At 42.6% G+C, this 16,390-nt stretch overlaps 1 protein-coding gene and 1 long non-coding RNA gene across 8 annotated transcripts in view; one reads left to right on the forward strand and one right to left on the reverse strand.

Moving 5' to 3' along the window:
• Positions 1 to 16,051, reverse strand: part of TRAK1 (trafficking kinesin protein 1) — a 136,799-nt gene extending 120,748 nt beyond the window's left edge. For 2 of the 7 annotated variants that reach the window (XM_083825667.1, XM_083825662.1), the window contains exons 1-2: positions 9,723 to 9,869; positions 884 to 1,066 (exon numbers count right to left, since the gene is read on the reverse strand). Coding sequence is in view for 1 of the 7 variants with exons in the window: in XM_083825672.1 (XP_083681798.1) it covers positions 9,723 to 9,798 (76 nt within the window). In the remaining 6 variants the exon portion in view is untranslated. Of the gene's footprint in view, positions 1 to 883; positions 1,067 to 9,722; positions 10,122 to 15,963 lie in introns of those variants that run through there. The other 5 variants (XM_083825668.1, XM_083825663.1, XM_083825677.1 and 2 more) reach the window with 4 other exon arrangements.
• LOC310894951 lies at positions 10,237 to 13,461 on the forward strand. Its single transcript, XR_014580313.1, has 2 exons — positions 10,237 to 10,371; positions 10,739 to 13,461. It is a non-coding gene; the product is annotated as an uncharacterized lncRNA (long non-coding RNA).
• Positions 16,052 to 16,390: the final 339 nt, after the last annotated feature.

Raw genomic sequence — 16,390 nt, forward strand, 5'->3', positions numbered from 1 at the left:
TTCAATTTTCCCCAGGCAATTCTGCTAACCAAGATTATTAAAATGACGCTTGCTCTTTTTTTTTTTTTTTTTTTTTTTTTTTTAAATAAAAGAAAGCGAAAACCCACACAACTAGCTAGGCCTTGCCTGCACAGTCTTGCCTTGCCTTTGTGCCATCTCCAACACCCGTCTAACTCACCGAGAAACAGGTCAGGGATACAAATTGGTGATAAATAAATAAATATCATGGCTGCATAGGCACAGCTTTTTGTAAGTGCTTCCCAGCCACCCCAAGCTCCTGGTAGCATCGTCTGTCCTAAAAGCACACCCTCACCCTCCCACACACCTTTAAGCCATATATTCCATCGCTCCTTTTTCCTCAGGCAAAACCTGATACTTGCACCGCTCCAGCTCAGCATGAAGAGGAATGAAACCTGGTTGAAAGCAGGAGGAGGGCAGAAAAAGCCACGAAGAGGCTGGTCTGAAGGGGTTTTCACCTCGATCAGCCCTCTGAGCTGGCCCACGGCAAGGCCGTACAGGAACCGGTGTATAAGGCAGGGGTGTGGATGGGGAAGAAAGGCTGCCCTCTTCAGCAGCTTCGGTAGCATCAGGAAACCACGTTCTTAAGAGACAAACCACTAAACCACTCCTGGCTTTACTTCTTACCAGTTCTAGGAAGTCACTTCCCCACTTCTGTATGAAGCTTTGAGGACTTTCAAATATTGGCATGGTAATGCTGTCTTCTAAGCTTCAGTGCCGAGAGAGCAGCAACCCCAGGTGGGACTCAGACCATCAGTATTTTCAGTAACAGCTGCACAAGCTTACCCAGGGCACCGCAGGACTTACGGAACCCACCATGTGAGTAACAGAGCCAGAATTCACAGAACCTACACAAACCATTTACCCAAGGCTTGACGGCAATGGCATCTTCTGGAGATAAGGAGACCAAGGTTTCTTTTTCCATTTACCCAGGTGAATTCAGGAGTCATATGAAACTGAAGCTGAGAAACTGACCGGCAGCCTAGGAGCCCAGAGACATTTTGTTCTTGTTGAATTTGTGTGTGCTGGTAGAGCAGCTGCGCTAGACCTACAAAGCCAAGGAATAATACATCTGGTCAGTTGGTAGAAAGAAGGAAGGTCAGCTCTAACTCCAAGGGTTTTGTTTTGTTTTTAAAGGAAAAATTTAATTATGTTGAACAATAAGAACCACTTTTCGTCCACCTGAATTGCAACTTCTGTCTACCAGATAACAAGTCGTGATTTTTTTTTAAAATAATCATCACTTTTACATCAGTAAATATGTGAAATTGATTCCAGTTTTTAATTCTTACTCTAAATATTCACATACATCAACATTCTGTATTCATACTATTTGGGGATTTAAAAAAAAAAAAAACACATTGTAAGACCACATTTAATTGTTTACCATTAAGGTGCATTTTCTGCCACTAGGTATCTTCAACAATAATTTGGGAAGAGGAATAAGATTCCAAATATTCTTCATAGAATGAAATAAGATTATAACAAAATAATGAATACTGACTTTAGGAAATCCACTCTGTTTTCTGGAAATATATTCAGCACCCTTACCCAAAGTGCAGTGTTACCAACCTGCCTGCTCCACCAGGACTCAGAAACTTTTCATTGGAGTTAGGTGTCTGCCATGAATCATTGATTCTGTTTATTCCTTTCAAACCATACCCGGTTCTGATCTTTCAATTTACACTCAAAGATCTCAGGTTTTAACACACTACTAACTCCACAAGAGCAGTTATCTAAATGTTAGTGTTTAAAAAAAAAAAAAAAAGCAATATCCCCATGAACAAACCAAACAAAATTCTGTCCAGACACTTCAAGTCAAAAATGTTATTTTTCTCCTCTCTTTCCTCCTAGGTAGTGTATCACTACAGGGAGACATTAACAACAAAATGGGCCATTTTTCTTCCTTTACGTCAGTATGTAGTAGGTATCCTCCAAAAGCTGATAAACAGTACAAAATGGGTGCAGTGTTTACTTGTGGAGGGGAGAGGCAATCACGCTAAAGAAGCTACGAGACTGACTTATCTACAACAGTCAGTGAGCAAAGCGAGATGGCACCCTGTCCTAGATGTGCTGCGCTCCCAGCCTGTGAAAATCCCGGCCTCCTGCCCTTAACACCAACCTTCTTCAGAGCAATGCCCTCACTAGTCCATCAGTTTTATTGAAGGCAAAAAGAACATACACGTTTCACTAAAATCACTGCTGTAATAAAACCACTGCCTCATCCCAATCAACCTGTCTGCCAGACATGTAAATATGTAAAGCTTTTGTAAAATGCACTTCAATTCCTCAAACAAATCGTGCACTCTCCAGAGAAGGGCCTGGCCCACCTGGAGTTTTTCCCGTTGTAGGAGGATTTAGTAATATACACTACTAAACTTAGTAGTGTTAAATATAAAAAATAAAACAAAGGTAGGTGTAGCTCTCTTGCATGTTGAGGAAACTGCTTGGATCAAATACTCTGCCCTGTGAGGTCCTGAACAGCTAATACCAGAAGGAGCACGCCAACCCGCTGATCTGAGTGGCTGACAGGCTTCTAACAGAGATGCCCCAGAAGTGGATTTAGTTCTAGTACTGGCAGCGATTCCTGAAGGACTTTGGTCAAGTGCTTTGATCACACTGACCCCTTCATCCTTGGCACAGTGCGAGAAGACCAGCTGTGATGACCTGTGAGAACTTAAATAAACTCAGTTCATTAGAAGCTTATGCTGAATGTTTTTGGAATGCAAAAGGACAAAGTATTTAAGGAAGCTGCATTTGCTTGAAGTCTGCAACAGCTCCTAAACAAAATCTCATTGAGCAGATAAAAGCAGTACAAGGGACTACGACAGAGAGCTTAATGTTCTCTACAGAAAAAGTGACAGCATAACATATATCCAACAGGACTGCAGTTAGAAAGTGCTTTGGACTTTGGGACAAGGTTGTGTTCTGCCAGGTGCACGCAGCATCTCACCCCTCTCAGTCTTTCTATTCTAGCAGCACAGAATGTCCTGCAAAATAAGATTTTTGAGAAAACCAATATGGATTACAATGCTAGGGTAAAACACAGAACTAATCAAAGGTTATACACATTTCAAACAACCAGAAGAAGCGTTTTCAGTTCAGCTTGCTTTATACTGGAAATTTATAGCTCTCAGGTCAAGCACAAGCCATCGGATCAAACCATAAATGCTTCTCTACCACCTGACAAGATTACATAACGCTCAGGAAATACGGCTGTAAAGGCACCGATCTCACCGTGACCTTCACACATGCAGGTTTGCAGAATTCATTACAGGATCAAAGCCTCAAAGGTAATGTTTTTGGTAAACACTGATCTCCATCCTGCCCATAAGTTCCTGGAAATGATCATTACCGTAGTATTACCACAATAAAACAGAGGTCTACCCTCTCTTTCTGAAAGCAGTGCAATTTGTGACTATTTTACTACAGAATAAAATCCAGAAGAGGCTGTAATATCAAAGACTGATTTCCTCCTCACCCCCTTACATCAACAGCCCAGACATTCTCACTACTGTGATCAGCAATACCTGCAGAGAAAGAAATCCCATTCAAGAGAGGTTTAAAACAAACAAAAGGACTTTGACATTATCCCAATGTCATCCAGTTCTGCTCACTTTACAGGAAGCACTGGGGCACTATGTTTTTATGGATTTGAGCTGCAAGGTTTCTGCGTACTGCGGAGGAGTGGAAGGTGCCTCCTCCCCCAAAGCATACACACGTGCAGTATCTGATAGTTAAACTGGGCTTCTAGGTAACATAGCTCCATTTCCACAAACAGTAAGTGGAAAAGTCTCCATTACCCATAGGCGATGGTCAATGAGTAACAAGAGGACATTAAAAAAAACAAAAACCACATACCTTCTCTTCAAACAACTGTACCTCAGTATTCTCTAAGACACCAAATTATGTCTGCTGTGACCAAAATTCACAGAAAGTCCTGACTTGCATGAAATTAAAGTCCAGTATGACATTACCAGCACCTGCCTTTAAACAGGATAAACTACGTGAATATGCAACACAGAGGGGCACCGATTGACTGCAACTTACAGTAACCTCCTTATTGCCTCCAAGAGGCGCATGCAATTACTTCCACGTACCACAGTTCCCATTCTTCCCTTGTACGCTATAAATGTTTCTACTGTATGAAGTAGATTTTCCTAACCTTTGGCTTCTATTACAGAACGGGACAAATCAACTGAGCATTATTATAAACTGTACTGAAAACTGATGATAAGCAGTTTCTCCATGTTTCAGTTCCAAGCACTAGAATTATTACATGGGGCGTGGTTCTTAGGTTTTTCCTTTAACTACTCTAAGATAGGTGGGAAACTAGATGACTAACTTATCTGCAGGAAAAATATGAAAAACACTAACATTTTCTTTAAGTTTAATCTTTGACGTTCTTTGCATCCCCCTACTGTTTCTACATATTCTTTGAAGAGCTTTTTCAGGACTGCTTTTCACGTTATAACATTTCTCAGAAATCCACGAGCAGAAAACTTCCCTCAACTTAGGAAAGGCTAGATGCAGCTTGTTCTGTAAGGCCAGTATGACTCTAACTTGTCAGACAAAAAAAAAAAAATCACCAACAAAGTAAAACAAACATCACTACCCCTTTCCTCCCCCAAAAAAGAAAAAAAATCCCTTACTGAAGACCAATCAAACTCAAACACAAAAAAGGAAGAAGCAAGGACAGATAGTTATGGGAGGACTGCAGAAACACTGCCCAAGTATGCAGGGACAGGGTAAGGAGCACAAAGTGCACCAAGAACTGTCTTGTAAGAGATGTCAAAGGCAACAAGAAGGGTTTCTGTAGGTAAATAAGCAAAAGGAAGGAAAACGATTAAGGAAAACCAGGAAAAGTGGGCCCGCTGCTGAATGGCTTAGGGACTCAATGCTTGAGTCAATGCTTTCTTTATCTGTCTTTACCAGCAAGACTGACCTTCAGAAATCCCAGGCCCCAGAGAGCAGGAGGAAAGTCTGGAGCAAGGAAGATGCATCCTTAGTGTAAGAGGGTTAAGAGGTTAGAGACCACCTAACTAAACTGGAGATATCTGAGACCATGGGTCCCGGAGGGATGCACCCACCCGTGCTGAGGGAGCTGGCAGGTGTCGCTGCAAGGCCACTCTTGATAGTCTTTGATCAATCGTGGCACCTGACGACATTGGGCAAATGTCACTGCAATCTTCAAAAAGAGCAAGGAAGGGAAGACCCAGGGAACTACAGGCTGGCCAGCCTCACCTCAGTCCCAGGATGGTGAGGAGCAGCTGATCCTGGGAACCATTTCCAGGCACATGAACAACAAGAAAGCACATAAGCACACAAATACCTGGTAGGCTACTGTCAGCCTCAGTATTAACATTAACATCTTATCTACCAACATGCAACTGGTTTGGATGAGCTCAGAGCGTAGCAGTTTCATAATCAGCTTACACTCACTGAAGACTTTCCCACCTGGCACCACAGCTTCAGCCACTTACTCCAGTTGCTTCCTTTGCCTCACTGCTAAGACACACTCAGCTGCCCAAAGGATTGGGTCAGATCAGATGGACAATCTGATTAAAAACTAACCTTAGAAACAGTTCTCTGCTAAGTTGCGGAGTTGCTTCCCAACACTGTCATAGAGAGGGGGGGAAGAGGGAATCTGCAGCCAGAGAAAAATTTGCTCTGCTGGGCAGCCACATGGTCTTATGTCAAAACAAGCAATAATGAAACTTTTCAAAAGCTTTTGAGCAGAGCTCTTCTCACATTTCCTTCCTTCTATTTCTCTGACTCCTACAGTGCTCTTAAGTTCTGCTGCAAATGCAAGCAAAACCAACAGGGCTCCAATAGACATCAAAATACTCTAAAAAAAAAAAAAAAAAGAGCACACACAAGGCAACATAGACAACATGACAGCTAAGAGTCACATCAGTTGGGTTTACAGCATTAAATGGATTGCAAGGTTAGACAACAACCCTGCCCAGAGAAGCAGAACAAAGGCTAGAATCGAACCCAGTAGAGCCACTAACTGATTTAACTAGAGCAAATCTGCCAGCACAATCGAATCTAAGAGGTATCTCTGAGCTAATCTGTTTGTGCTATCAATAAGCCTCTTAGCCGGACACCCATAAGCAGGATGACTATCTGGCATGACTTTTTGCACTGTAATCAATAGGCTCCACTATAAAGAGAACTATTGATGAACCAAAGTTCAAATAAAGGACAGTTTTAGACAAAGAATATTAACACCGAACTCCTGAAATTCATTTAGGTGACATCACATTATTCACTATAAAGTAAAATAAGAGTGTTTGTAAACTCACAAAGCTAGATCAATTAAACCGGGGTAAGCAGGAAGGCTTTGAGACAGACACCAACGGGTCCCTTACAGAGCTCTAAATTAAGAGGAAGTCAGTTCTCTAGATTCTTCTCTCCCGGCAGCCCTGATCCCACAGCTGAATCCACAAAAGCGAGCCCTCCACACAAGTGCAGCATTCCAAGGAGGCAATGGCATTGCTCATGGAGCTTTTATGGTACAAACATGACTCAGAAACACATACCTTCACAGCACGGGCATGGCAGAGCTCAAACCAGTTTTACAGTTCCAGAATTACAAAGCTTCCAACACTGAGCTGTCTACAACACAGATGCAGTAGCTGTTATTTAGTAACCAGAAAGTATTTCTCCGCCTTGTTACATTTTTACATCAGCTCTGAAAGCCACTTGGTGTACAGGCTGGAATCTATTCCTTTTAACAGCACCCACACAGCACAAGGAAGTCTCACTGACAGCAGGAACAGGGAACACATCCAGCACACGGGAAGATGCCACTGTGCCTTTGGTCATCTTACAAGCAATTTAAGTGCTTTTATTCCTTAATCGTGATCTTGACAGTGTCACTAAGCTTTCTAAAGGGGCAGAACTGCCACCTACGTTTGGAGGCACGAACAGTTCAGAACGGGAAACAGAACCAGCCGTAACAGCTGACCGGCAACAGCCCTCTGAGCAGCAGGCTCACACGCGGCTCCCATTCCCACAGTCGAGATACCAGTACAGCTCGTATCATACTGGTCTATCTGTTCTTGCATTAATGTGGAAGTGTTATGAAAACACACAGCACAGGAGAGAAACAGGCGGTTTTGCAAGAATTAGAAGGGGGTTATTCAAGAAGCGATACCAAAGAAGCACCCAGACTAATACTGGAGACTTACTAGAGGAGGCGCTATCTTTTTGTAAACTGAACAGTCTTTATTTCTTTCACAACTGGAAGCAAATAACATTCTCTGCATTTCTGCAAACTAACAGGAAACACGCCGCTAACCGTGACTTGAGTACCACACACAACGTACAACATCCAGGCAACACGAAACAACTGATGTCACACGAATGCTACTGATGCTAGTAGAAGGAGCACTAAACCACACCAATCCTGGAAATCAAAAATTATTTGGGGAACAATATAGACTTATAAAAAACAAGCAAGCAAAAAAAAAATATAACTCATATGTTGCTTTCCCCTTTATTACCTCCCACTTCACAAGGAGATTTTTAACAAACATAGGAAATCATTAAGAAGAAAAATGGGTACAGCTTTTAGAAAGAGTGAAAGCTTTCCTTTTAACTTCTTGCCTTTAGATATTGCAGATGCTGCCTCAACAGCACTCATTCTGAGAACGCTTTCTACCAAGCTATTAAATATAAATAAATCTGGCATGAAATTATTATCATGGCAGATGTACTAGGAAAAATGCTGAAGCTTCCCAGCGTCAGTTTCATACTTATATAGTGACAACAAGAAGAAACACTAGTATTGATCAAGTGTACATTTAAAACATTTAGCCTGCTGTGATTTGTACGATTCCAAGCTCATTCTTCTGTCCCAACGTAGATTGGCTAGAACATTTCAGAACTCAAAATCCTCAGAGGACATGGAAAGGCTAGGATCAAGCTGCTTCGATGGAAGCAGCTGGTCACCTGTTCCAGGAGAGAGAACATGCAAAGCAGCAAGGAGCTCAGGTATGAGCTGCAGCGGAGAGGAATACCAGGAACCTGCCGGCAAGAGATCTAAACTGTTCCAGACAAATCTTTTTCCATCTGATCTTGCTCCCTGCTGCAGGCAATTGCACCAGCTCCCATCTGCATTGCACAAGCTGATAAAGTGCCCAGTTAACATCTACCGATATGCATGGCAAAACTTGCAGATCACATGCTGGTACTGCTTCGCTGCTCAGGACTCTGGATTAAACTAGTCAGATGATCAGGGGCTGTAGCAACAACCTCAGATTTCACTGGGATTTTACCCATATATGGATCAAACATGGAGCACCACACATATTTATTCATATGTGTGCCAAGTCATGTTAATACTTCCTTAACGTTGGTGCTCTAACTAGCGCTCAAGATCAGACTCCAGGCTCAGTTACAAACTGAAGATTTTTGTTGGTTGCTTGGCTAGGGTTTTTCGCCCTACATCCAGCGAGACCTTACTGCTGTCATCCGCCACGCAGTTAACTCCACTGTCAAGTGGGAGTCCATTCACGCAGCTGACAGAAACTTTTGTTTTACTTAAGCAGAAATTTAAATTCTATCCACATACACAGCTGTCTGATCTTCTCTTAACGCACTAGCTCCCACTAAATGCTGAAAACTCTTGACTTCCATTAGGAACTTTACGCTTCTGTTTTTCCTTCCCCCATAATGACGCTCACCGGAAAGCAGAAGAATAATGACTGTAATCACGGTTTAATATAATTTTCATATGTGCTGCCAAAATGATCTTTATCTGTTGTCAGCACGGGTTGCTCTGGCTCAATTAAAACAGGTTACAGCGCCTCAGAGAAGGCACAGCTTTGTGGATGTGGTTCCTGGGGTGTGAGAACACAACATACTTCTCATGGAGACTCCAGCCCTGCCAGACACAACCTGACTTACACGGGGTTCAGTTCCCGTATGGACAGAAGCAAGGGCCTCACTCACAGCCCATGAAACTGTACAACACACAACAGCAAATCACGCATACACAGACTGGTCATTGGAACCGCTGGGGTTTCTGTTTTTTTGTTTTTGTTTTTTTTTCTATTGTTGCTTTCCTGATTGCAAAAGCCATTATGCCCCTGATTTAATCTCAGCGGACTGCAAGGTTCAAATAAGGTTATGGATTCCAGGATAGCGTCCACTCGGCGGACTTCGTACAAAGAAGCCTGGACTACTACCCTGTAACAGATGCTCCCTTTTTCAGACTTTTCCTTCTGTTTGCTAATTTTACCCAAAAATAAGCTTATCTGAGCGCTATGTTCAAAGCGGTCAGTTCCAAAGCAAAGCAGACACGGAGACCTCAGGCTCACTAAAAAATACAATGGAATCCTTCGTTCATTTCACACAGAGGCATACCTCCGAGAGATACCCGTAATCCTCACCGCTAACAAAGCCACGTTAGCGCTTAAAGGTCCCTCCCCGGGGACTACCAGAGCCGTCCCTGTGAGCGGGGTCCCCCCGGCTGGCAGCAGCCCCTTACCCATAAATAACCCCCACAGGCCCCATTTCACCGGCGATGCTCGCCCTGCCCAGCACCTTCACCCCTCGGGAGCGGGCTGCAGGGGCAACCCTGCCACGAAGGCAGCGCCACACGCACATCTCCCCCCGGACCCCCGACCACCCCCGGCCCCCAAGCGGCCCCAGGCCGGGCCGTTCCGCGTTACTCGGCCTCCCCGCTCGCTCACCCCGCTCCGGGTCCCCGGTAGCCGCCGCTGCTGGTGGTGGTGGTGGTGGTTCGCCCTGGGCCCCGCAGCGCCTCATGAGCCCTCCCGCTGCCCGCCGCCGGTGCCTCGGCTCCCCGGTGCCGCTCGGGGCCCGCGCTGAGCCGTGCCGGCCGGGGGCGGGCAGCTAGGGGGCGGCCGCTGGCAGGCGGCGGGCTCGGCAGCCGCAGCGCGGCCCCCCGGCGGCCATTTCGGGGCGGCTCGGCACGGCCCTGCGCGGGGAGGGACGGCTTGCGGGGGAGAGGGAGAGAGGCGGTGGGCGCTCCTGGTGGGTGGTGTAGGGGGTTTGTGGGGGGAGTGGGGAGAGGGGTCTTGGCCGTGCCCTCGTGGGGTGTTGCGGTGCCTTGTGCTCCCACCGCTATGACCCCGAAGGGTGAGGCTTCTTACTGACACACCTACAGAGAAGAGCTTCGGTCCGGGTGCCTAGTGGGTCTGGTCATAAAACACAGAAAAACAGAGGAAGAAACATCCTGATGCTTCTGCAGCTCGCTGGACCGTTTGTCAGAGGAGGTTTTATTCATCGGTGAGGAAGACCAGAACCGTGTCTCACGACATTGCAGCCGTGTTGGTAACAGGATTCAGGAGCCATAGGATGTATGTTAACCTCAAATAGGTACAAACGAATCCAAGGTCTGACCCTGAACAACCCATCAGAAATGACCCAAAGGTTTACAGATGCAAAGACACAGAGGGAGATGTGCCGGGTGGCAGAACAGGGGACAACGTTACAAGGAGCACGCAGAAATCGCAGGCCCTAGCCCAACAGTCTGTCCTCAGAGCAGCCCCCAGGGGTGCCGGTGGGTGCAGTTAGGTGGGACATAAGTCAACCCACAGGCAGCCTGCTCTTCTCCACTTCTGTGGAGGAACCGCATGCTCCTGAGCTTCCTGGGGGCTGCCTCTGCTGATTCCTCAGTGAGTGATTCAGTCTACAAACCTGACAGAAAACTAATTTATTTTTTTCTTTGTCTATCTTCTGCCAGATGAGTGAACCAAACGAATTCACCCTAAGGTCATAACAGTATCAGGAGTAAGTATAAAGGAAGAGTTGAAACTGTCTGGGAGGAACAAGCCCATCCCTTTGGTAGCACAGCACTCTTACGTCATCTCAAAAGTCTCATTTAACTCATCCCTAAAATAGCAACTTCATGTTACTGCTACGAAATGTAATGCTTATGTATCATTTAAAAGGCTGGTCCCTTCCACCTCTCACCCTCAGCTGCACACTGCGTTGCTTTTTTGTGCCTGGTTACCTGTACGTGTGGCCCCAAGGTTAGCCCATAAGTAAGCTAAATCAGAAGGATTTAAGGATAGCTTTCCGATAGATTCCTGAAACAGCTAACAGCACAGTCAGATGAGTGTCAGAGGTTGCACAAGAGAAAGAACAAGACTGTGTGGTTGCAAGCAAGGGGCAGAGCCACCCTTCAAGCAGCAGCAGGCCACTAGTTGTAACATAAGCCCAAGAGAGTAGTGAGGAGGAAGGGTCTGTAGAGTGAAAGGGAAGTAGTTTTGAGGAACAGAGCTTGCTCCATGCTTTGCAGAATGTTAATGAGAAGCAGAAGAAAAGTGAAGATAGGCTGTTAGGGATAAAAAAGAAAAGAGATTTCAGTTCCACAAAACCAGAAGAAGACACACAACAGAGGCATCATGGAACCTGAGCCCAGGAACAAAATCCAATACTGAAAAAAACAACAACAACATAAAAAAAAAAAAAAAAAAACAGAAAGGATGGTCAGAAGGAAAACCAAGAAGTAGAAAAGTGAAGGTCCACACCAACAGCAGAGAGAAACAAGTCTGCGTGATTGGAGACTTCTTGCAGAGAAAAACCAATTGACCTGTAAGGAACAAGGACTTGAGATGTACTGCTGAGACTGAAAAGGGTCTTGTCAGAGTGAGCAGAAATCCTTCACGGTGGGACAAGTGGCAATGACATGCACTGTGTATACATAAACAAAGGCCAAGAAGAAGCTTTTATTTAATTTAAATTGAGTTAAAATTTCATTAACATTCCCATCATTGTTCTTCCTTATAGTTCCTTGATGCAATAGCTTTTAAACTAAAATATTTTAGATGATGTTTACACAATTGTGATTTTTTTTTTTTAAATAAGACTGGATGTTTTCAAACAAAAGCAAAATAAACAGACAATCCTACTTTTTTTTTTTTTTTAATAAATACAGTATTTTCAAGCATGCAGATTTAATGTACAACCTACTTGTAAGAAACTGAAATTAGTCCAGGAATCACAAATAGGCCAAATACTTTTGTGTGCTGTAGTTGAATTTAGTTGAATATGACAGATTTGAAAAAAAAAATTAGTCTGTGCATACACAGCATATTAATGACAGCTATTTAGCCAGTTTTACTATCATAAATGGTTAAAGGAAACCTGAACTTCACATAAGTATGCAGCAAATATATGCCTTTTCTTCATTAGGAAACTATTCTGTGGACTATGACCAGATGACCTGATGTAAAAGCAGTAGTTTTTGTCTATACCATATACTGTGTCCGTACTGTGTCTATAATTGCCTACAGGCATTGTGTCCAACAATATGTAAATACATATTTTGATGTGATGAGATTTGCCTGACTTAAATGAGGCTGCCTGCATAGACAGGAGAGTGGATGCCGCGTACAGAAGCTCACAGAAGAATCCCAGCAGCTACCTGGGAGTGAGCATGTCAGGGGAGAGAACTTGGGGCTAACAGATTGCCAGCCTCTTGCGGGCATCATGCACGCCTGTGCTGGCCACAGGATACAGAAGCACTTGTTTGGTGGTTGCTGCACCAAACTCTCCTTATAATTTTTTTGTGTGTGTTTCACCATAATGCATACAAGCATACTGCTTTGCATTCTTACCACTATTTCGCTTCATCTACCTGGTAATTCTGAAGCTAGCAATTGTCACTGTATCTGGTTACTGTGTAAGAAAATGTTTCCCAGATTTCTCTGCTCTTTCTGTTTCTTTGTCCTCTCCATTTCCTCCCTCTTCCTGATCACCACATGATGTTCATCACATTCATTCTCAATTTTGCTTCCTTGATCACATATCTAGGGGGGACTTTTATTTCTGCCCTGCTAAAATTGAAGACTTCAATGTACGTTTCAGTGAGCATGCTGATATTTTCCTTGCATGTTCCTTGCTTGCTGTCTCTAAAACTTCTTTTATGGCCCCTGTAAAACAATTAGAGAATACCATATTGCTTTAAAAGCGTTTGAAATCAGTTTCAGAAATCTCTGGTATGCCAGCTGAAGATCCCAATTGCAGCTATGATTGTACAGTGGATGGTTTTAATCTCAGAGAAGAATCCAATTCCAACAGGCATGAATAAATTAACTGAAAAAAAAATCACTAAAACATATCCTACAAATGTATCTTTTTACAGCTGTGTCATGGATCTAAGAAGAAAGGATTTGCTGTGCTTCCTCTTTTTGTTCTTCCTGCTGACACCTGGTGTTACTGGCCCCATTTCTCACACTTCTTTTACATCAGCATGAACTAAGTAAAGCTCTAAGTCCTCTGTAAAGATACAAAAGGAAATGTCTGTATAATTCTGCATGTACAATATATTTTCTTGTTTAAATTGTGTTTTCTGTAAAGCTATCATTATTCCTTTTACCTGAATATCTATCAAAACACAGAATCTTGCAAGTTCTCTTACTGACATGAAAAAATTAAACATATCAAAACCTTTAATATAAATTGTGTGGTTTTGTTTGTTTGTTTGTTTTTACAACAAAATATGCAACATAGCCATTGCTGGAAGAATCAAATCTGCAGAAAAGTTTTTCTTGTTCAGAGCTTTAAGCTTCCTTCAGCTAGCATATGTCAGCACCAGTTCTTTCTCTTTGTTTAGTGGCTTCCATACTTGAAATTTCTTTCCTGCTCCTGCATTTTGCAGGAGCAATGCCAGCTTATGGCATTGGTCTGAAGTGTTAGTGAAACTGTGACCTAAGAAGAGCAGACACATAATTTGAAGAAGAATACCATGTAAGTGAGCGACTAAATACAAATCTGAAAACTTACACACAGGCTAAAGCATACACAAGCAGAGGAGACAAATAAAATGAAGGTAGAAAGACCTTAATGAGAAAATTCATTTAAAATGTCTTGCATATAACATCATATATAATAATTATGGCAAAAAAAGCACTATTGTAGAGCTTACAGTCTGAAAATAAACAGCACAGAAAACACAGCGACTCAGAAGATGGGGTTTTGTACATATTCGACATTAATGAAATGCAGGTTGGAATTAATAGTTTGTAATGCTCTGATTAGCATTAGAAGTGAAGACAAGTACACAAACAATGAGGAAATCAAATGCAAGATACTGGGATAATGATAAATGTGCCAGGCTTGCACTTTGCAAGAAAAGGTTAAAAAAAGCGCAATCAGGCAAAGCCAAATGAAAATTACTCTGTGGAATGATGATAATACCTTCAAGGCATTGTGAATTCTAATCAGGATGCAAATGATATCCTGAGTATACAGCCTGGATCTTCAGAATATGCAACATAAAAGTCCCTGCTTTCTGCTGAACCAGTGAATCTGTTTATTCAGTAACAAAGCATTTGACTCCTGAGTTAGTCCAAGCTGCTGTATGTATCTGAAGAAAATGTGATGTCCTCTCAACATGTTAAACCTACAACAGATGAAAGTAATTCAACCAGTACAGCATCTGCTGTACACTCTAAATATTGCATAAGAATAAGGAATAATTTGAACACTGAAATGCACAGAAAAAGAAAACATTATCAATAATTTTACATAATCTACAAATTACATAAACAGCATGATAGTCATGGAACAAGCAAGATTTTGACCAGCCCTATTCAGCCTTCCTGGATGAGCAAGGGCAGCCATCGTACCACGCCTTGGAACAGGCAGGTAGGTTTAAGTGTTGGGAGTGAGGTTAGTAGAGAACCTTGCAGCTGCAGAACACCAGCTCTGAAGCCAGCCTCACAAATCATCACCACTGCCGATGATAGTCAGGAATGCAATGTAAGGAATGTCTGGTAGAAACTGCGGTACTCCATAACAATGAACCCCTTCTCATTAGTAGCTGAAACTCAGCGCAAACAAAAATAAGATTAAGTTGTTTTTGACTTCTGTACCACATACATAGCAGTTGCTGACCTCCCAGGGAAACCCAATGATTTTGGGAAAGTAAAAGTCATTTGTACTAAGCCTACATTTAAAGGTATTAACTCAGAGAGTATTAGAATTTGCAGATTATCATACCACATCTCTTGCAAACCTTAGACATATGCAAAGCACAGAGACCATAATGGAGAAAGAGTGAACACAAGCATGCTGTACATGCACTACTGCTGACCTTACAGGTTGATCCAGCGAGGTGAGATTCAGAATACTGTTATTATAAAAGAGACCATTGGTAGTTTTTATCTCACCAGGGAAACAAACACATTGGCAAGGACTGTTTTGCAATAATCCTTCCACAGTGAAAAGTTCAAACTCTCTGATGGAGGAAACAAAATTTTCAAAGAGAAAAATCCCAGAAGCTACCAAAGAATCTTAAAAATCATTGCTACGCCTAAACATCATCAGTGTGTGATACTGAAATTGTAACATTTGAATTTATTGAACAACTGCAGGGACCTGTGAATAGAGCTGACTTCTTATCCACAGCAGCCTTGTCTCAGAAAAACAAAGTGATTAAATCATAACACAAGAAACTTAATATTACCACAGGACTGCAGAAATAAGAAAAGCACACAAAGTTTTACTCAAACAGTGACAGCATGTGCTAGTTTCAAGAAAGTGTTGGAAAAGAATCTGAGAATAAAAAGCACAGGATAAAGATGTGCTCATGTTCTTATCCATCATTCTGCCAAAAAGGTCTAAGACCAGAAAAGTGGCCCCGTGTACTTCCCAGGAATGATGGAGCTGTCAAGGCAAATGGAACATAATATTATATACAGGCAACTGAATCATCATACCCAAAACACTGAGAACAGAAACTCTCATGAGAATGGGGGTCAGTCTGGAATAGATGTACCTAAAGAAAGCAAGAAACACCATGTACTGACAAGATGGGTTAGAGCATGAGTAATCTTGTTAGCTGGGAGAAAATCTAGTACATGTGGCAAAATAAAACAGAAGTATATAACACCTTCAACAGGTGTTAGAGCAAACTAAAGAACAGATCTTATCAAAGAAAAGTAAAACATGGAAACATACCTTAATATTACAGGCGACTAGTCAGACTTTCTGGAACCAGGCAAAATGTGAGAAGCTTCCATAGCACCCATTGAGGATAGAGCAGTGAAGTGTTTAAGCATTCCTGAACTACGTGGTTTAATCACGAGATCTCAGTTTACTTTAAATTAGGTCATATATTTATTTGAGAACAAGAATTTGATTACAACTGACTGTCCCTTATGATAGCCAGGCAAGAAGCAAAGCCGAGTTTGCTGTAGAGATCACAAAGAGTATTAAAATGTTGGAAACAGCAAAGAGAATATTTAGCAATCCATTCCTGAATGTTGAAAATATTCCCACAGTAAAGTTTACTGCAGCTGAGTAAAAGACTTGTAGTCATGTTCAGTTACAGGTACACAGCGGAAGGAGTAACAGATCAAACTCGTAAGAAAGGGGCTAATGATAA

Source organism: Anser anser, assembly GCF_964211835.1.
Source record: "Anser anser genome assembly, chromosome: 2".
Taxonomy (NCBI): domain Eukaryota; kingdom Metazoa; phylum Chordata; class Aves; order Anseriformes; family Anatidae; genus Anser; species Anser anser.